Source organism: Cervus elaphus, chromosome 33, assembly GCF_910594005.1.
Source record: "Cervus elaphus chromosome 33, mCerEla1.1, whole genome shotgun sequence".
Lineage (NCBI taxonomy): Eukaryota > Metazoa > Chordata > Mammalia > Artiodactyla > Cervidae > Cervus > Cervus elaphus.
In genome coordinates, this window is record NC_057847.1 from 57,469,028 (window position 1) to 57,492,292 (window position 23,265).

A 23,265-nucleotide genomic window follows, 5' to 3' on the forward strand; every position below is an offset into this window, starting at 1 on the left:
GCAGGCTGATTCTTTCCTACTAAGCCACCAGGGAAGCTCCATATGATTCTCTAGCTGCCTTTAATCTATGAAATACCAGATTTAAAACTAGATCCCTGCCTAGTTTTATTATTGCATCTTCCCCTGATTCACTGCTTCAGTTTTATAAGGCTACCTGTGGACTAAAGAGGGTTATGACTGTATGCATTTTCCTGGGTAGCTATATAAACTTATTGTGAGATAAATTACTATTAAGTACTTGACTTCCTTTATCTCATTTACCTATTATCCACACATGTATTTTGCCTATCATTTTCCCACTAGGTATTAATGAGGGTCTGAAATAAGTACACTTTTGATAATTTAATATGTTAAGCTAATCTCCAGGAAGATGGTCGGATGGGATGACACATTTGTTCTTTATCCTGGTTATTATAAGTATAATGGAGATGTACAGCCTCTGCCGTTTAAACTCAACTTGAAATTTAATGGTCACTATCTTTCACTAAACATGATGCCTAAGAAAAGTGTGTTTCTTTTCAAATTTCAATAAAAATTATCAACTGAAGTGACATCTGTTTGGATGTTTAAATGACCAAATTGAAAAATATGAAACATATTAGAAAATATAGTTAGTGAAAACATCACTTTTTATGAAATGAGATTGTTCAAGAGACTTTTGATAGAGTTGCTTTTTCATTTAATAGAGATGGAGTAATTTAGTGTTAGTGTAGTAAATTCCAAAGTATTTTCTTTTTACAAATTATAACCACTTCAAAGGACTAAATGGAATATTCAAGAATATCTCCGATATTTTATGTTCAGATGTTGAAGCAATTTTTACTCTCTCTCTCTCTCTCTTGGGCTTCCCTGGTGGCTCAGAGGGTAAAGCATCTGCTTGGAATGTGGGAGACCCAGGTTCATTCCCTGGGTCGGGAGGATCCCCTGGAGAAGGAAACTGGCAACCCACTCCAGTACTCTTGCCTGGAAAATTCCATGGATGGAGGAGACTGGTAAGCTGCAGTCCATGGAATCACAGGTCACACACGACTGAGCAACTTCACTTCTCTATCTCTCTTGCTAAGTGGATGGAATTGGGTAGCAAAAGGTTGTTAACAGAAGTTAGCAGCAAAAGCTTTTCCAGATCACAGGCATGGCAGTGATGTATTAGGATTCTCTGGAGAAACAGGACCTATAGATTGTGTACATAAAGAAGAAGAATTAGAGATATACACTTAAAGAATTGTCTCACACAGTTGTGGAGAATAACAAGTCCAAAATCTATAGGATAGAATGACAGGTTGTAGATGCAGGAAGAGTTGGTGATATTGCTGCTTGAATCCAAAGACAGTTTAGAAGCCAAATTCCTTCTTCCTCAGGAGACCTTAGTCTGCTTTCTCTTAAAGCCTTCAACTGATTGGATTAGATCAACCTACATTATGGAGAGTAATCTGCTCTATTTAAATTGCATTGATTTAAATGTTGATATCATCTAATAGTACCTTCACAGAAATATCTGGACTGATATTTAACTGAGTTTCTGTGTACCATGCCCTGACCAAATTGACTTATAAGTTAGTTATCACACATAGCTAGTCGAACAATATAAAGTGTGATAGTGTAAATCAATAGAGAATTCCCATAGAGCTGTAGCCTGGAACCCAGATTGTTATTTACAGTCATATTCATATACTTCTTTACTTCATCTGCATTGTTAAAAACACAAATTATAACTTTTTAGGATCTTTTCTTGGGAGACACTTCTCCATGGATCTCTCAGATTTCTGTGTATCTTAGAGGAAGGCACCAATTGCCTTTTGTTCTGAAATATTCTAACAAGGATGTTTGCATAGAACAGAAACTTGGAAGAAGAGGTAGAACATCCATCTGGTGCAAATAGGCAGGGCTGGCTTATTCCCCATTAGAAAATACTGGGTTTTATCAATTCAGAATTCTTCTCCTATGTAATGCAGTCCACTGTGTGTGAAGGCATCCACATAGGCCCATCCCATTTGGGATTGTGGACCAAAGGGACACCAGTCTGCTGATGACCATGCTGCGAGCTGTGCCATACCTGAACTACAAGTTTTGTGTCATCCACCATCATCTCTGAAACAGAAACATGCTAACTTGAAAGCTTGAAAGTAGGGTAAAAATCTCAGTTCCTAACAGGCTTTAATATGTTTCATTTTACTCATCACTTTAGATTATTGTATTGGTAAGTATGGTACATACTGTGGCATTCTCTTTATGTTCATATATGCTCATTATTTGGAGAATGAAAAGGCAACCCATTCCAGTATTCTTACCTGGAAAATCCCATGATCGGAGGAGCCTGATAGGTTACAGTCCATAGGGTCGCAAAGAGTCGGACATGACTAAACGACTTCACTTGTGCTCATTATTGCATCAAAGACGAAATATCTGAATGTCATAGAGAGACCACCTGTATCACCTTCTCCCCAGATTGAAAATAAAAACTTTTTTTTTTTTTTAAGGAAATCACTGTGTTGTACTGTATTCTGTTCATCTGGAAATCAAGACCCTTATATGCACTTTACATATCTCTTTGAATAAAACAGCAAAATACTTTGTTTCCATTGTGAGTAGCTTGTGTATTCACCCTCCTCAACCTAATAAATGAACTGAGGAAGGACCTGGAATGAAAATGAGGATGAGAACATCAGCCTCAGCTAGCCACTGGGGACAGATAATACAGAAAACTTTAGTCTGGCCGAGTACCCCTGTAACCTTATGAGACAGAAAATTCAGTAGGCAAACATTATTGCCACAGTGTTAATGAAATGAACTTCATTCACACATGTCAGATACATATGAGCTGGGACACCTAAGTGAAGTGAAGTCACTGAGTTGTGTCCGACTCTTTGCAACCCCGTGGACTGTAGCCCACCAGGCTCCTCCATCCATGGGATTCTCCAGGCAAGAGTACTGGAGTGGATTGCCATTTCCTTCTCCAGGGGCTCTTTCCAACCCAGGGATCGAACTCGGGTCTCCCGCATTGCAAGCAGACGCTTTAACCTCTGAGCCACCAGGGAAGCCCTAAGGCCTTATTGAAATGCACAGTAAGAATTTGTATTAATTGAACTATAGGAATATGAGGCAGGAAAGTTGTCCAAGCAGTAACTCTGAGGCATGATAAGGCACCCCTGTCTCTGAATGTGTCTACATTTGTAGGGCACTTTCAGTTATTTAAGGCTTGTAGTCATACTTTGCACTCATGCCAACACTTCTGGAATTTTAATACTTTGCTCTAACTCAGAAAAATAATGTTCATACTAAGGATAGAAAAACTTGAATACTTTGGAAAAATCTAGGCCCTGTGTTTTAATAGTGGAAGTTATGGGGTGTAATATCCAATTAATTCCTTACAATATTAATCAAATTATTTAGTAAAGCATTAAGACTTATGTATTAATCTGGAGATATGACCTATACACCTTAAGGAAACTAAAGCCATTGATCACATCCTTAGCCATTTATTTATTTATTTTTTATCTTGGACCCATTTTTAAAAGTGGAAGATTTCATTTTAATTATAAGAACTTTAATACTTCTTTTCCATAAATATATAATATCTAAATATCATACCCAAAATAATGCTTTGGTTTTAGAATATATTTCCCAACTTCTTTTTAAATGCTTGTTTTACCTAATCCTACATATTACATTAATTAAATCACTTTCTATTTTATTTTAAATCTACATAATTATTCTTTTCCATTTACATACATTTAATTACCTCTTATCCATCTTCATTTCATTTATGGTAGGTATCACTTGTAGGAAATAACAATACTACTGTCAAGAATTTTTCATTTCAGTGAAAAATCTAGATTTTCATGGAGATGCATATTTTTCTAGCACACTATTATATATTGTGTCTATTTATAAAAGTTATTCTTGATATGCTAGAACAATGTTTACAAAGAAAAAGTAATGAAAAAGTTAATAATTTGAGTCAAATAATATGTTAATCTTAAGTATTCACAGAGTACATGAAAAGTCTATTTTCAACCTGAATTATATAGATAAGTGTCTCAATTCTTTACTTTAAAGGGGACATACAGACATAATCTCAATCTATTAAAAAATTAAAAGAAGACATTATTATTGGAATTTTTGTTTTTTGAAAAACTACAAGTTCTTTCCTATTGATAAATGAAAATGGGTATTTTTTTGAAGCATAAGGAAGATTTTGACCAGATTTTTCAAAAAGGCCATAATTTTGTTTGCCATTAGTTGTGTATTGCTGATGATGCTGACGAGGTACTGAATGTTGATTTTGGAGTGAAGGCGACTTCAACTCTTACCCAAAGGTATCAAAGCAATCTACTCTGGCAAGTTTCTTTTTAACAAACAACTTCCTTTCTTTTGAACAGTCATGTGTTTCCTTGAACTAGGAGTTAGTGTCTCTATAGTTACCTATGCTTGTTTGGAAGTTCAGTGTCATAAACCTTCATATGCTATTGATCACCTAGTTGAAGGTTTCCTGTTAGGGAGTTCCAAATAGTCAGTCTCAGGCAAGTCTCAACCAAACCCTCTTGAATAAAAAATTAGATGTATATAAAGCTAATGTTTTAGTTTTTCATCTAAATCATAAGTTAAAGGAATATGCCAAATGATATAGAGGTAGAATTTTACCTTACCAGTGTATATTTGTTGAGAAAAGGATTCATTGATTGTTCAGGCTTTGTCCTACAATTATAAGAGAGGAAATTTCTCTGTGTCCAGTTAAAGATAGCCTAAAAGAGATTCCCAAGTGGCACACAGATTAATTTTTTACTTTTTTTAATCTTAAAATTTTCATTCAGCTTCATTCTTTCCAGAAGAGAAAAACAGACACACACAGAAGTAATATTAAAAAACATTTTAAGCTGAGTCACTTCTGTCTCAAAGACAGATACTTAAAGAGATTATAATAGTAGTGGTACTATTAGTAATAACATTCATAGCAACATTTATATTAGTATTATGTAGCACATATTATTTTTAAGAATTTTGCATATATTAATGAATTTAATCCTCAAAACAATCCTATGCATTAAACACCATCATTACACCCATCTTAAAGATCATGTGTAACTTATTCCATTAGAGAATAAGTGAGTGTCAGAGCCTTGGAAGTGTGGTTCAAAAACTTGTGATTCTAATCTCTAATTTATGCAGTTCAAACATTTCATTTTTCAAAGACAAAGACAAACCAGTTAGAGACAGTTTCTTCCCATATTCTGCTTTTTAGAATTCCATTCCATTCCACTCTATTTATTCACTACTGATTCTGCATATCCTATTTCTAATTAAATTTGGCCATTGGTCAAAATTCAGGAAATCATTACTGAATAACCATTTTAAAAGAGAAAAGCATAAGGTATATTCCTATCAAAAAAGCCCAAATATATATACATTTTTAATCCTGATGAATTAATAAAAACTAACATGTGTTGAGAATTTATAATATTGCAGGCAGTATGCTAAGTATTTTACATGCAGTAGCTAATTTATGTCTTGTTATCATCTCACAAGAATAGGTGCTATTATTATCATCCCTTTTTAAATGGAAAAAATTAAGGATCAGAGTGACTGAATTGCTTACCCAAGTGTCAGAAACAAAATTTCAATCATATAATGCTATAACTGCTTCGTATAAAAGAGAAAAGTGTCAAGTCAATTTCAAAAGATGTTTTAAAAGTGCAAAGGTTTTAAAAGAAGGAAGTTTCCATGCTGGAATAGATTTTGGATGTAATACAAATTTTGAAAACCAATAATCAAGATAAAAACCAGCCACAGACTATGATAAATAGAAAAGAGTAACCAGCTACTCTTTTCCATTATGCTAGAACAGGAGAGTGTTCAGTAGAATTAAACATCAATAAGGTAAAGACAAAATTAAACCTTTTTTCTAAGCATAGGCACAATTAACCTGTGAAAATTACTCATATCGGTTGGTAATGAAGCAGATAGGTTAGTGAAATTGAGAACATATCACTCTAATGAGATTTTCAGTTAGATCAAATCACACATTGGATTAGTTATCCTGAGCTAGAGCTCATGCTAATTAGCAAACTGGGTCACACAAGAAAATTTTATTTTCCCAAGGCCAGAGGGCCATGATTAAAGAATATGATGAGTCAATATTTATGACATCTATATATGAGGCAATATCATGCAGATGGGCACAATAAAGGAAAAAATGGAATGGACCTAACAGAAGCAGAAGACATTAAGAAGAGGTGGCAAGAATACACAGAAGAACTATACAAAAAAGATCTTCACAACCCAGATAATCACAATGGTATGATCACCAACCCAGAGCCAGACATTCTGGAATGAGAAGTCAAGTGGGCCTTAGGAAGTGTCACTAGAAACAAAGCTAGTAGAGGTGGTAGAATTCCAGTTGAGCTATTTCAAATCCTAAAAGATGATGCTGTGAAAGTGCTGTACTCAATATGCCAGCAAATTTGGAAAACTCAGCAGTGGGCACAGGACTGGAACAGGTCAGTTTTCATTCCAATCCCAAGGAAAAGTAATCCCAAAGAATGCTCAAACTACCACACAATTGCACCCATCTCACACACTAGTAAAGTAATGCTCAATATTCTCCAAGCCAGGCTTCAACAGTATGTGAATCATGAACTTCCAGATATTCAAGTTGAATTTAGAAAAGGTAGAGGAAGCAGAGATCAAATTTCCAACATCTGTTGGATCATTGGAAAAACAAGAGAGTTCCAGAAAAATATCTACTTTTGCTTTATTGACTATGCCAAAGCCTTTGACTGGGTGGACCACAATAAACTGTGGAAAATTCTTAAAGAAATGGGAATACCAGACCACCTGACCTGCCTCTTGAGAAATCTGTATGCAGGTCAGGAAGCAACAGTTAGAACTGGACATGAAACAACAGACTGGTTCCAAATAGGAAAAGGAGTACATCAAGGCTGTATATTGTCACCCTGCTTATTTAACTTATATGCAGAGTACATCATGAGAAACACTGGGCTAGATGAAGCACAAGCTGGAATGAAGATTGTCTGGAGAAATATCAATAACCTCAGATATGCAGATGACACCACCCGTATGGCAGAAAGTGAAGAGGAACTTAAGACCCTCTTGATTAATGTGAAAGAGGAGAGTGAAAAAGTTGGCTTAAAACTCAACATTCAGAAAACTAAGATCCTAGCATCTGGTCCCATCACTTCATGGAAAATAGATGGGGAGACAGTGGAAACAGTGACAGACTTTATTTTTTGGGGGCTCCAAAATCACTGCAGGTGGTGATTGCAGCCATGAAATTAAAAGACACTTGCTCCTTGGAAGGAAAGTTATGACCAACCTAGACAGCATATTATAAAGCAGAGACATTACTTTTCCAATAAAGGTCCTTCTAGTCAAGACTATGGTTTTTCCAGTAGTCATGTGTGGATGTGTGAGCTGGACTATAAAGAAAACTGAGTGCCAAAGGATTGATGCTTTTGAACTGTGGTGTTGGTCCCTTGGACTACAAGGAGATCCAACCAGTCCATCCTCAAGGAAATCAGTCCTGAATATTCTTTGGAAGGACTGATGTTGAAGCTGAAACTCCAATTCTTTGGCCACCTGATGTGAAGAGCTGACTCACTGGAAAAGACCTTGATGCTGGGAAAGATTGAAGGTGGGAGGAGAAGGGGATGACAGATGATGGGATGGTTGGATGGCATCACCAACTCGATGGACTTGAGTTTGAGTAAGATTCGGGAGTTGGTGATGGACAGGGAGGCCTGGCATGCTGCAGTCCATGGGGTTGCAGAGTCAGACATGACGGAGCAACTGCAGTGAACTGTCATGTAGGTTTCCCAGGAATGTGTGAATGCGCGTCTCTGTCTCTGATGTACTCCTACCTGTTGTTGTGTCCAGTAAGTGCCAGTTCTTTATCTCACACCACAAGGAAAACAGACAGTGGTTTTCTGGGTTTTTAAAGAAGTGAAGGAGTTCATGGTAATTTTTTCTGCCATAGAGGAACAGAGTTATATTTATGATGTGTACAATTTGAAAAGTGCTTTACAAAATGGCTAAAAGTGAGGAAAAGACCATAGAACAAGTGTAGTTATAAAAATCTCTACATTGGGGATCTATTCTACTGCTATTATGTAATAAGAGACTGTCAACCTTCATTCATAAGCATTAGAGTTTAGCTTTCTATAAAGATTTGAATTAGGGGAGCTCATACGATTGTATGTTTAGAGTATTCCTTTAAGTTATCAGTGCTTGTCTCTTAGAGGAGCCAGTAACGCTGTCTTTTTTCAAAAAAAGTCGAGAATATATTTTAACACTTCTTTGAGTTCACTCTTCCTGCAGTTCCATGGAGACAACCTGTTTCGGGCTTTCAAAGATGTTCTTCCACTGAACCTCTTCATCTCTTGGCAAAATGGCATTTGCATTGTTTTGGTTATTCACATTATATATTACATGTTTAAACCTGCTTACTTTTGAACATGCTATCTGATCACGCTACTTGACATTTTACTTCTGAACAGCCTATAAAACTATATTTTTATTCTGAAGACTCATTTTCACCCTTTTATCTCTCATCATATATTTTCCTATTTTTTGGCAGATCACTGTTTCAATTAAAATATCTCAAGAAAGGGCCTGTTATTCACATAAAATGATGTTCAAAACAAAAGTGAAATCTGTTCTATGGGATGATATTGGCAAAAACCTCACTCTCAAAGAATTTATGGATCAGAATGTATTCCTTTTACAATTAAACTTTTTATTAAGTAGAACGTAAGTAGTGAGCACTAATATAAAATCTGTTTCTTTCTTGTTTTTGCTTTTTGCAGATCTGGATAATGTGGAGGGCATTGCTGTGGACTGGATAGGAAATAACCTGTACTGGACAAACGATGGCCACAGGAAGACCATTAATGTGGCCAGGCTAGAGAAGGCTTCTCAGAGTCGGAAGACTCTCTTAGAGGGAGAAATGTCCCACCCCAGGGGGATTGTGGTGGATCCTGTTAGCGGGTATGAGATGTTTGATCAGCTTTATATAAAGAAAATGATGCTAGATAATTTGTTTTTTTCATACCTAGAAGAAGTACATTTTATTCCACATGTGCATTCACATATCAATGACCTGATTAGGAAAAGTTACTCATTTAATGATTTCCTCTCCTAGAGAATGTGAAAATGCATTGAACTGATATAGATTATTTGTATTAAGAATATATTTACTTGATTTATTCTGACAAGCACCATCATTCTCCATTTTAGATGGACTGACACCAAGATTAGTAATTCAAACCAACAAATCAATTGATTTAACTTTTAATTAAAGGCTATTGAAATTTACTGTATTAAAAGAATAGCAACTCTTTGTTATTCATTTACTAAGGACCAGGCATTGTATTAAATAGGTTACTATGCTCTGTCCATGATTCCCTATAATAGTCCTCTGAATTAGTTGCTATTCTCGTTCTTGTTTTACAGAGAAATTGGTAACAAATTTGCAAAAAATTTTTGATTATTAAGAAACTGGATAGATATTTAAACCCAAGACTTTATTTGAAACCACTTTACTGTGCTACTCTTGATTAGTCTAGATTGGGAATCATATAATTTTAGATATAACCAAAGTTTTCACATAGTGACATCATTTTATAATAGTAGGTGCTACTTTCTTTAGGATGGATTATTTTGTGCTATTCATGGGAATATATTTTCCTTATATTTTTGCTCAGAGCTAACCTGAATACAAATAATACTGTATGTATGAAAATATTGGGAAAAAGATGTGAAAATTCCTAATAGAATCTCAGAATGAAATGAGTGGCATGCATATTTTACATGTTCAGTTTTTGTCTGTGGTTTTTATCCCCTTCGTAGCTTGTATTTCAGTGTTTCACAATAGGATTACAAAATTTATTTTTTATACTGTATCATATACATACAGAAGATAATTGACTAGGAAGCACATGACTCACTTGTAATTTGAGATCACCAGATTTCTGTTCCTAAAACTGTATTGAGATTAGCTCCAGATACAATCAGGGTGCTTCTTTCTAGGCTGACCTAATCAGCAGGTGAACTCACTGAATTTTTGTAAGGCATAATTATAAAGTAATATCAGTGGTTTTATGTGTGGACTCTTTAAATTTCTATTTTATTCTTGGACTTTTAAAGCAAGTCATCTCAAAAAATAAATAAATAAATAAATAAATAAAGCAAGTCATCTCTCTGACCTTAAACCAAGGCAATCCTAATATTAAAAGAAAATATTTATTCCACATTTTCTAAATTTCCTTGAGGCAAGATGTTTCAAATATATCTTAAAACAAAATCTTCTTTCTCAGTATTCTGTTAGAGGAAAATATTTTCCAATAGAATTAAAGGGTTTTTCAGGTACTCAGGGAAATGACACTGAGCAGAGGTTGTGGAACCAGATGATTTGGAAGGAAATTCAGGGGTCACTAGTCCTGCCTCTCTCTTCAGATTCAGAAATCCATTGTAACACTTCCTTAAGAGGCAAGGATCCAGTTTAGATTTGAAACCTATAGCATGTAAATACATGATTCAAAACATTTAGGGACAAATCTGATAGGACATTTTTTCTTTTCATTAAGTCAATATCTGCATCCCAGTAGAACCTATCTACCAGCTAATTCTGTATTTGCCTCTAATGCTGCAAAGAATGACTCTTCTACTTCTCCCATCAGACAGATTTTTAAGTATAATACTGCTGTCATACACCAACCTAAAAAACAGACATGAACACGTATATATGCATGTATGTATACATATGTATACATACATGGAATACATATGTGTATACCACATATACACACATTTTTCTTGTAAAAATATACTACACTCAGAGTGCCGCACTAGAACTATGATAGTTAACAAAACAGGCATAGTCTTAGCCCTCATGGAGCATTTTGTGTTATCTGCAAACTAGGGAATGGGAAGATGCAACAGTAAATAAGTACCAAGTGAACAATTAATGTAATTTCTAGAGACCAAAGAAATGGAGTCAAACAAGCATGTTAAGGTGAAGGAGGCTAACAGAAAACTGTTTAAATAGGTTTGCTGAAAAGTCTCTTTAATGTGCCATCATTTCAGTTGAAACTTTGTTTAGAGAAGGAGCAAGCCTTGGAGAGTGAGGGAAAGCGTTCAGATCAAGAAAATGGTACAGCTGAAGATCTTCAGTGGTTATATGAACTGCAATGAAGACAGTGGGGCTGGTTGTAGATGGCAACTGGGAAAGTTACTGAAGGTACAATCTTAAAGAAAGCAGGGCCTTGTGTACCATGATGAGAACTTTGTTCTTCAGTGCCAGTGTAAAACAGAGTTGTGATATCATCAGTTTATATTAAAAAAGCAAACTATTCTTACTATTCTGTGGCAAATGGATTGGAAGACAAGTCGAAATAGGACCATCTGAATTTGTATCCAAATAATTGTTTGACCCTAATATAAGTTGTTTTATTTTATTTTTTTATGAATATGTGATTTAAGTTTGAAAAGCTCTATTTTAAATAGCATAATATAATTTTAAGCAAAAATTTTCAGAAAAAAAAACTGATTTATTCATATTTTTTCTACCATAATACCTTTTGCATTGTACACAAGGAAGCATCACAGATATTCTCTGCCATAATAGCCTATTAACAAAAATTACTCTGTTCAGAACTATGTTCTTATCTAAAGCTTCTGAACCAATTATAGAATTAATAAAGGATTTATTCATTTATTTCTTTTTTAAAATACATTATTAAGTAACTACTATATAGATCAGTAGAAATCAGTAAGGCGATAAATGTCTTCAAGGATGTTATAAAGCAGTGTGCTTGCTGTAAAACACACACCACACAATTTATCTATAAATTAAAATAGAATTAAATGCATACTTTTTGGGAATTTAGCGAGATTTTTAAAGTTTTAAAGTTCAGATTTGAACTTTAGAGGATGGATAGGATTTCCTAATGAATTTCCTCAAAAGCTTAGAGTTTGGGTTCACAGGTTAGTCACTGTACTCTGAGGGGCAATATGAGTATTGGTTGGAAGCAGGGGGAGTTAGTGGTGTTTTGAAGTAGATGAGTTCATTAAGGATAGAGCCCGGGACATGTGAAGGATCATAGCAGAAGGTGAGACTAGAGCTATGCAGAAATCTTTAATGTTGTAATTAAAAGCTTTGACTGATTTTGCTGTCAACAAAATAATTAGAAGGTTTTGAGGATAAATATCACTTTTTTTTTTTCAATTCATGTTTTAGGAAGACAAGTGAAAGGCATATGACAGGTCTATGAGAAACAACCCATTGGGAGTTCCCTTTGAAGAGTGATAAAAGACAGATGGTAGCATTTGTAATAGCAATAGAAATGTGAGGATTGACACAGGAGACAGTGAAAGAATAGGATTGGCAGGGCTCAACAGTTGTCAAAATGGAAGGAATTAATTATGATGGACTGTTCCTCAAGGTGATGGCTCCATATTAACTCCCCCTCTTCCAAACATTTCACACTTCACAATTTACACCAATAACTTAGAAACTTATACCTCCAGTTCTGATTTCTCAAAACACTGTCTCTAGGAAAAGATAAATGCAAAAACAATGCATATATCCCTCCAATCAGGATTTTCTATAACCCTCTCTCAAGTAAGAGCACCACATCCTCTATTTAAAAGCTAGATATTATCTCATCAACTCAATCAAGTTTTAAAGCAGTAAAATTTATTTTAATTCCATGACAGAAAATCTTATAGATTTAAAATTTGTGGGGATTGACCATCAGATAATACAATTTAAATTGGATGATTAATATCAACAAAACCAAGTTTAATGTTACAGAGTATAAATATGAACAAGAAATAAGCCCTGCCCATAATTATTTGAACTTTTAAAATTTGAATTATCAGACATGCAACACCATCAAAATCAATACAAGTTATAAATGTTATAAATTCTATAAAATAAGTAAGAACTGTCATTGGGAAACAGAAGAAAGAGCTAATTTTGAGAGAAAAACTAGGGATAGACTTCATTATGAAATTGCATTTGACCAGGTCTTGAAAAATAGAGGTATATTTTTTGTTTTTGTAATAAGAAAGGACAGCTAACTTAATTTTTATCTGAGGGATACCCCAAGTCCCACCTATAAAAATATTTGTGAGCTCCTGCTTATTTTACGGGTTTCCCTGGTGGCTCAGACAGTAAAGAATCCACCTGCAATGTGGGAGACCTGGGTTCGATCCCTGGGTTGGGAAGATACCCTGGAGGAGAGGCATGGCTTATTTTATAGGTTTTTCTATTTTGTGTGTTTTTGAACGATCATCTTTGATAATGATTATATGGTTTCACAATGTAACTTTTAATCAGATAATGAAATGGGTAGGTAATGATCACATATCTAGTTTCTATCAGATGTGCTGAGTGTGTGTGTTTGTGACCCTGTAGACTGTAACCTGCCAGGCCCCTCAGTCCATGGGATTCTCTAGGCAAGAATACTGGAGTGGGTTGCCATTTCCTTCTTGAGGGGATCTTCCTGAGCTAGCCATCAAACCCACGTTTCCCGCATCTCTTGCATTGCAGGTGAATTCTTTTGTCATTGAGCCACTGGGGAGGCCCCATTTTTGTCAGATAGGCATCACTTATTTAAGTTTTGTTTTTCTTATATTTTGTTTGATTAAAAATAATCTCAGGTAATGAATCATATCACAAACAATTCTGTTTTTCAAATAGTAATTAAGTATAAAATATGTTGGGCTACCCTCCTAGGTCAGTAAGTAAAGAATCTGCCTGCCATGCAAGAGAAATGGGTTTGATCCGTGGGTTGGAAGATCCCCTGGAGAAGGAAACGGCTACCCACTCGAGTGTTCTTGCCTAGAGAATCCCATGGGCTGAGGAGCCTGGCAGGCTACAATTCACAGGGTCACAAGAGTCAGACACAACTTAGCGACTAAACCACCACCAGGCTATCGAGAATTATCTTGTGTGTATGTGTGTGTGTGTTTATGTGTATGTTTGCACACTTATATATGTGTGATTTGGGTTAGTAGTCACAGAAAAAAATGCATTACTATTATCAAAAGGGAAACCTAGAGGAAAAAGTAATTGCAATTTTAACAAGTTGTAAATTAGTAACAACAAAGAACCAAATTGATTAACTGTTTAAAATTTCAGGAAAGATATCAATAGAGATGAAAAAGTTGTCTATTTCTTTTACATAGTTGATTTATATAGTTGAATTCAAGTAGTTTTACCTAACTAGCACTGGATTAGAGCACATGAATCTTCTGTTTATTCCTAATTTGTCCCAGTAATAAAGCCACTTCAACAGGCATGATACAAGCTAAGCATAGTGCCATGTTGTTTTTTTTTTTCTATGATTAGAATGTATTTTGACTCACTAAAGTCACCAATCTAAATATATTTCCTCAGGTCAAAAAGGAATATCAGCATAATTATAAACTGTTAAGAGAATTTAAAAAGAGCTTAATTGACATAAAAGAGTGGATGGTGTGTTACATCCTTAGCTGTCCCCAATCTGCTTGCTTAGATCACAGTAAGATTTTTAGTCATGAACACAGATTAGTCTGAAATTACCTCAGAAATTCTTTAAGATCCAGAACATGTGAGAGGCAAAGGTATTTAATAAGGGCACTTCCAAGGTTAGCAGCTTAGAAAAGCTTTGAAGCTTTATAAAGTTGTATACAAGATGACAGAATTAAACCCTACACTTTAATTAGTAACTCAGGAACTTTCACATGACCCCCCAAAATACAACACATGTGGAGGGTTTTAACCTTATTCATGAGGCAGTTGGAACGTTAGCTCAAAACCCCCTCTCCCACTGTTATAGCTTACACAAAAGACTTGTTTTTAAAGGCAGATGCTTTTGTTTGAGATAGAAATTAAAACTCAAACTCTCAAGGTCAGTCAACCTGCTGTTATTAAACTTATGTGCAGCTCAATCATCTTCTGTGGGTTTGGGGGGTAATAATAAGCAGCAATAAAGCATAGATAATTTGCATCAGGAAGACAAATTAGACCTGGCCAAACAAACCCAGTATGCCTGTGCCCTTTAGAACAAAGACAGTCCAACTGTTTGTCTTAAAAAAAAAAAAAAAAAAGGAATAATTTATCTGGGCTTAAATAAAGTCTGGAGTAGATCATTAACTGTGCTATCATTCTCATGCCAGTCAATCTACTATTTAATCATATAATTGATTATATGTTTTATAAATGGCCATTTAAAAATAGCAATGCCTCAAGAATCATTTCACAATCTTGGTATCAACACCAAAAAAAAAAAAATCAATATTTGGCACTTACTGTTAGGTTAATGAATAAACAAGTCTAGTAAGTACAATAGTAGTGGTTGTGGGTTTTCTGAAATGTGTCTAATTAGACTGGCTTTACTTCACAATTTTTGTTTCATTTTTAATTGAAGGATAATTGCTTTACAGTGGTGTTGGTTTCTGCCTTACAACAACAGGAATCAGTCACAACTATATGTGTGTATGTGTCCCCTCCCATTTGCACCTCCCCCCATTCCCCATCCCACCCCACTGCACCAATCTTAACTTCCCTGAGTATTTCATAGCTACCTCCTCCTTTGGGCAGATAAGCATTTAGATCGGAGAAAAAATCAGGATGTAATTAATTTTTATGGAGCTGCCAAACCTGAGGTAGCATCCCACTATACTGGTGGCTGGTTGAAATAACACACATGCGCTCTGGTTTTTCATGTCTTAGCTGGATGTATTGGACAGACTGGGAGGAAGATGAAATAGATGACAGCGTGGGAAGGATTGAGAAGGCCTGGATGGATGGCTTCAATCGGCAGATTTTTGTGACTTCAAAGATGCTGTGGCCAAATGGTTTAACTCTGGACTTTCACACCCACACATTATACTGGTGTGACGCCTATTACGATCATATTGAGAAAGTGTTTTTGAATGGAACTCACAGGAAGGTAAAAGACAAATGCTGCTGTTTTAACCCACCGGCTTCTTTCGCAGAGCCCTGTTGTGTTGTGTTAAAAATACTTTCAAGTTTATTTTTACCCCTCTGAGGTGGCTGCCAGTAGTCTCTGTGGGGTGGCTGAAGGAGGCTGAGCGTTAAGCTGTGCGGCTGGCTCTTGCCTCCGGGAGACCAGGCCCAGCTCACTGTGGTATGCTGGGATTTGGGGGATTTCTAAAAGAATCTCTTAGGCTATCAGAGCTGTTTGAAAATGGTGTTTCTACTTTATTGATGTTTGCTAGGACAAACCAACTCAATTTGGTTCAAATATCTTCAAGTATTTGGAGCTGAAATTTAACCTATGTAATGTGACAAAGTCATTATAATTCACTTACTCAAATAAGTTCATAACATTGGAATTAAAATACAAGAGTAGACTGAATTTCAAGTCCATGGATGTGAATAAATATCAACATCTTCTTGCCCCTTTGGGTAGAATCATTGCAAAATGATTTTGAAGTTCTGTGAAACTGAGGATGCCATTGACTGTGTGAAAGAGGCAACACTGGCAAAATATCACTTCTATATTCTCTCCTATGGTCAGTCACCTCAGCACATAGAGCCTTATGACTATATGGCTTCAATATTTAGCTAAATAGTAGGAAAATGGAATATGAGAAATTACCAAAATGTTTCCTTGACAATATACTTCCTTCGTTTTTCCGAAAGGGTGTTTGCACAATTGACCAAGCCTATCTACTAAAGATTCTGTTTGAGAAATGTAGTGCATTTATCAGTTAAGACTATTTCAGTCATTGGTTAACTCTAATGATGCCTTAAATATCTTTCCCAAAATAAGTAAGATTGATTTGCATTTAACCTAATGTTACAGACTTAAGAAGTATTAAATCACAACCTTCCATCCACTCCCAGTGTTATAAGACCATGCTGTATCCCTTGACTATTGGATGAACAATATTGCAAGACACATAATGCTAATTACTCAGATCAATTTCTATCCCAGAATATCTTATTGTAACATCATAAGAAAAGAGATAGGGAAGAGTATCAGACAAAGTTATTTTAACGTTTGTATTTCTTGACCATATGTATAATTTTGTGTATGAAAGAACTGAAATGGATGCAACGTATAACATGTCCTAAAAACAGGAAAATATGCTCACATTGTGAAATCCACTTTTCAGATATACTGAGAGAAAAGTTTTTAGTTAGATCATTGTTCTACTTATTTGAGTATTCTCTCTAAATATTTGGTTATGTTTCTAAAGGTCGGTTCTGATTTTTCACAATGTGTTTATATTTTACAGATTGTTTACAGTGGGAAAGAGTTGAACCATCCTTTTGGACTGTCGCATCATGGGAATTATGTGTTCTGGACTGATTATATGAATGGTTCCATTTTTCAACTAGATTTGATAACTAATGAGGTGACATTACTGAGGCGTGAAAGACCACCCCTGTTTGGGCTTCAGATTTATGATCCACGAAAGCAACAAGGTATTAAAAACCAGATAAAATTACATCTGAGTTTTACATATAATAGTACTTCACCGAGGTTGCATAAAGATTTTGTTTTGACAGTATTGCTGAAGTTTTATGATCAAAGGTGTCTAGTCACTCCAAAGTCAATCAAATCTTAGCCTTTGTTACCATAAAAATTTATTACTTATTGTTCAAAATATCCTGAGTGAGTAACTCTGGGAATTCTATTACAGTGAAGTTCAAGGTTTTTTCCAGATACTTTCTTTTTCATGTCATTTACACTGGAGAAGGCTGTTATTTAAAGTAAAAGTCCTCAATGTTTTCAAAGAGTTAGTATTGTGAGAAGTGGAAAAACTTTCAGTGTGGAAGCAACATTATGGGAAAATGTTAAAATATATATATGTATAATATAAGGATAATAGTATTTTTAAAAATATCTTAGTATATTTATCTGATCAATTTCATATACATTTGAGGTATACTAAATAATTATAGATGTTATGAAAGTGAAATAATCTACTCTGATATTCATGTCTTATTAAATCAGATATGATTTGCATATTTTTTAATCTGCATGAGTTATTAACATTTATTAGGCTATCCACAAACAGCATTACTCAGAATTTAGGTAACAAAGAGAGTAGCAGTTAAACATATCCATTACCATATGTAAAATAATAGCTAGTGTGGATTTGCTCTATGACTCATGGTGTTGTCTTATTGAAAATATGTGTTCAGCCAAACTGATTGATTATTTTTCATTAACTTAGGAGAAATAATCAATACTTTGAGTTTTCCTCCCAGAGCATACAATAGAATGTGGAAATGATGCTTGGTCAACATCTTTTTTGGTCAATAGACATTGAAATTAGATAACCTACTTTGAATCTAGATGCGTGCTACCTTTTTCTACATTGATTAAAGTGGTCAGATTATGAAACAAAATGTTCTCTGGTGTTCAAAAGCAAATATGTTATCATGTTACAATTTTCTGTCAGTGGTATCTATCTTTGCATCTTTTGCATGTTAAATAGTAATAAATATTTAGAAACATAGTAATCAGTGGCATGTAAATTTTGATTAAATACTCTTGATAGACTTTTTTGAAGATAAATTTGTAATAGAGTAGAAAACCAAGTCATACATATCGCTAATTCTTCATGGAAGGAAATAAGCTGATCTTATATAGCTTTGTACCTTGTTTCTCTACAGTATATGACTGTATATACTATGAGGTATTTAAAGAGAGGGTTATAAAATTGTTCCATATATCTAATGTAAATGAAAAGGAAAGCTTATATTTATAGTATAGAGAGAGTATATTTATATATGGTATTCATATATATGCTTATGAGTATATGCATATAAATACATAGATGATAGCTAATATCACACACAACCACAGGAACACCGTGAAAAATATTTAAGAATGCTATCAATCACATCTAAACTCTTAGACTTGGTGTTAGAAAATTAGTAATCAGGAAAAACTCTTATCAAATTACTTTGCAATATGCCAGTTGATTTCAGAACAATAGATATATAATCATACTAAACAGAAAGTTACATTTAGGAATAAATTTCCAAGTAATTCTTAAGGGCTTATGGTCAAAATGTTTTTATCATATCAAATTGTTTCTTCTCATTTAATTGAAAAGCTTTCTTCCCTTTTCATTTACGTTAGCTATCTAGAACAATTTTATAACCCTCTCCTAAAATAATTCATAGAAAGTATAGCATAATACTATAATACTTAGTATAAAACTAAGTATAAAACTAACACTCTTTTAGCTTTCTAGTTTCAGAAGTGCACTTGTATTTCCTGCATGTTTAGAGAATGAGATCATTAACTTAAGGACAATATTCTTAAAAATGTTGATGAATAATTTCCCATATCAAATTAGAAGTAATAGATCAGCTTCTATGATAAATATATGAAATTTGTTGTCCAGTCATTAAGTCACATTTGATTCTTTCTAACACTTTAGACTGTAGCCCGCCAGGCTCTTCTGTCCATGGACTTTTCCAGGCAAGAATACTGGAATGGGTTCCATTTCCTACTCCAGGGGATTTTCCCAATCCAGGGATTGGACCTGTGTCTCTTGCATCTTCTGCATTGACAGTCAGATTCTTTACCACCATGCCACCTGGGAAGCCCTAATATCTCCCAGAGTTTGCTCAAATTCATGGCCACTGAGTTGGTGATGTTATCTAACCATCTCATCATCTACTGCTCCCTTCTCAGGCCCTCAATCTCTCCCAGCATCAGTCTTTTACAATGAGTCAGCTCTGCTCATCAGGACTGATTTCCTTTAGGATGGACTGGTTGGATCTGCTTGCAGTCCAAGGGACTCTCAAGAGTCTTCTCCAACATCACAGTTCAAAAGCATCAATTCTTCGGCGCTCAGCTTTCTTTATACTCCAACTCTCACATCCATACATGACCACTGGAAAAACCATAGCCTTGACTAGACGGACCTTTGTTGGCAAAGTGATGTCTCTGCTTTTCAATATGCTGTCTAGGTTGGTCATAACTTTCCTTCCAAGGAGGAAGCGTCTTTTAATTTCTTGGTTACAGTCACAGATGGGACCAGATGCCATGATTTAGTTTTTTGAATCTTGAGTTTTAATCCAGACTTTTTACTGTCCTCTTTCACCCTCATCAAGAGGCTCATTACTTCCTCTTCACTTTCCGCCATTAGAAAGGTATCATTTACATGTGTGAGGTTGTTGATATTTCTCCCAGAAATCTTGATTCCAACTTGTGATTCATCTAGCTGGGCATTTTGCATGATGTACTAGTCTAAATATCAGTTAAAGAGCAGGTGACAGTATACAGCCTTGTCATACTCCTTTCCCAATTTTGAACCAGTCAATTATCCCACGTCTGTTTCTAACTGGTGCTTCTTGATTAAGAAGGTTCAAATCCTAAAGGCACTAAAAATGAGTTCAGAATGGATATTCCCCTCTCCCCACTTCTGAAAGCCTGCTGGCTCTAGTAATTATCTGAGGAGTTGTCAACACTTTTCACCATGACAAGGCTGTGATCCATGATGGGGTTATGAAATTTACTAACTAATAATCAACTGTGATTATAACTACCAGTAAGTGGGCTAAATAGTCTTATTTAAATCTCACAGAAGACACTTAATACAGGTCCTATTAATTTATATTATACATATGAAAAATCCAAGAGTCAGGCAGATACAGCCATTCTCCTCAGAAAACGAGGAGCCAGGGATACATTAGGGTTCAAATTCAAGCTTATCTGACCACAAAATAGTTTTATGTGATTCATTTATGTAGCCATTTTAATTTATGAAAATTATATAGCTACTATATTTTTAGATGGGGAAAGGGACTTTTTTAAATTATTGTAATTTTATCATTATTAAATTTTTATTCAATTAATTGTTTTTAATATAGAGTCCCTGGACTACACATTTATAGCATCGAGGATTCAACAATTTTAGACTATAACGCACTAGTATATCAGATACACCGTTAAAAATAAATATATTTAATCTGCCTTAAAATGCAAATTATGTAGCAGAGATTGTATGTATTCTTACTCACATAGAAACAAGATACTTTATCTTGTTTCAACAGACATATCTATCCACATATTTTGTACCTTGTTTCTACACACACAAATCACTGTTACTGTCATTCAACTTGCTAACTAGAAGTTTCATTCATTCACTTACACAGTCTGACAGACACTGTAAGGGGCAGAAGAATCCTACTTCTCCTAATTATCAGATTGAGGAAAAAAGGCAATGTTTTTGGTCCAGACAGACCTTTTCTTTAACTTCATTTAAAAAACTTCGTCATTTGTTTTCCTTGCATATTTCATTTTTTAAAAAGTACTTCCTAAATGATTTAATCTAGAATTTTAGTTTGTTGTTTTCAGTTATTTTTCTGACCCTTATTGATCTAATTTTATTTTGTCATATATACAAGTTAGAGTATTAGAACATAAATTTTAGATTAAAATAAATTCTTATTTTTATATATTTAGAAAATATATGAAAAAAGAAATAATATGACTATTAGTATTATTACCTGGAAATGAATAATAATTTGTGCTCTATATCCTTACTTTTATAATGATTATATATATATATTTTTTTTTTCTAAATATTAGAGAAGTCATTTAATTCTTTAGATCTTCAGTAGTTTCACCCACAATGAGATGAAACCTATCTTTATAATTTTATTATAAACTTAAATTAAAATGAAAGTGTATGTAAGGTAACTAACCCTGGGATTGATGAATTATGGATATTCAAAATGAAGCCTATCAATATGTTAATGATATGTTAATGAGCACTTTCATTGATATTTATGTGTAAAGATTTTATTGCTCTTTGCAGTCAGTCATGTTTTCAAGAAAATTTTTTTTTTTTTAAAGTGAAAGTGAAGTCGCTCAGTTGTGTCCAACTGTTTGCGACGCTGTGGACTATAGCCCACCAGGCTCCTCCATCCATGGGATTTTCCAGGCAAGAATACTGGAGTGGGTTGCCATTTCCTTCTCCAAGGAAAATATTTTTATATGACTACTTTTGCAAGGCATTAATGTTTCAGTAAAGAGTATTATATAAATCCTATCTGGAATATGTTTAAGTGATAAATTCAAAAAAACATTGGGATATGACTAAAATAAAAACATTCTAAGCAGTTCTAATGAGATACGGAATTATTCAAATTAATTTAGGTTTTGAATTTCTATCATGACAGTACAAATACCAATTTCTCTCTTTCAATATACTGTACTCACAGAAAAGGAATATACTTTAAATCTTGAATATAGTAATTTATTTCTAAATACTTAAATTTAAATTTTATATTCAGTGGCAATAGTAAGTATGAATCATGCTGTTGAATTAACGAGTATGACTTTCAGCATATATTTTTGGTAGGAAAATATAGCCTAATATTGTTTTTAGTACTTTCTTCTTTTCTTACTGCTTTAAATTATTCATATACTTCTCAAAATATTTTGAGTTAATTCTCATTTTCCAGATTCTATATGTTACTAAAATATTCACTATGTAGTTTAATCCTGTACAAAATGTGCATAATGTAGACAGAACACCTAAGCATCCTATGAAGTATTATATGTTTATTCCATTGTCTTGGAATAAATATGATTAAATCTGGAAGTTGCTTAAAAATGTTCTTTATTCCCTGTTGGAAAAAACCTGAACTGAACTTAACTTCCTTAGCTTTTAAAAATATATATATATTTAATTTTTATAAACATTGCAAATTGAATTTACTTCTCAGAATAATGAGGAAAAAATAATTATACACTTTAGATTTTTTTTCCTGATCTGAGGACACAATGATAATCTATGGGAGTGAGTTAAATATTTATTGCATATAGCAATATTTCAAGTTTTTTAGCTCATTTATTAATACTCTTCATAGCACATCTAACCCCTGAAGCCCTGAGTATAATGGCCTAGTCTGTCACTTTTGTCACATTTTTGGCACTTGAACTTTAACTGCCAATACAGTTTTAATCATCATATTATTGACTATATGTCTCCCAGCAATTAAAAGCCTTAATTTTTAATGTTTGAGTAAAATATTCTGATGTAGTTGAAATGTTATTTATTGATGTCTTGGAAAGTGCAAGACGTATACATAGTGTAAAATGATCTTGGCCTTTACACTGCCAGTTGGGCTGCTGGTCTACACATATGTATCTCAGAAAAGAGACTTTCTTCCTCATCTTTCCAACTTGTAGAAATAAATAGCGTCAAAATGATGACAACCTCAATTTTACTTACTTTGGCATACACCTTTATAGAACA

At 34.3% G+C, this 23,265-nt stretch overlaps 1 protein-coding gene across 1 annotated transcript in view; it reads left to right on the forward strand.

Annotated features, from left to right (window-relative positions):
- Positions 1–23,265, forward strand: part of LRP1B (LDL receptor related protein 1B) — a 2,070,284-nt gene that overhangs the window by 1,188,923 nt on the left and 858,096 nt on the right. Inside the window, exons 12-14 of the mRNA XM_043894665.1 lie at positions 8,820–9,000; positions 15,734–15,953; positions 17,269–17,458. Of these exons, the coding sequence (XP_043750600.1) occupies positions 8,820–9,000; positions 15,734–15,953; positions 17,269–17,458 (591 nt within the window). The remainder of the gene's footprint in view (positions 1–8,819; positions 9,001–15,733; positions 15,954–17,268; positions 17,459–23,265) is intronic.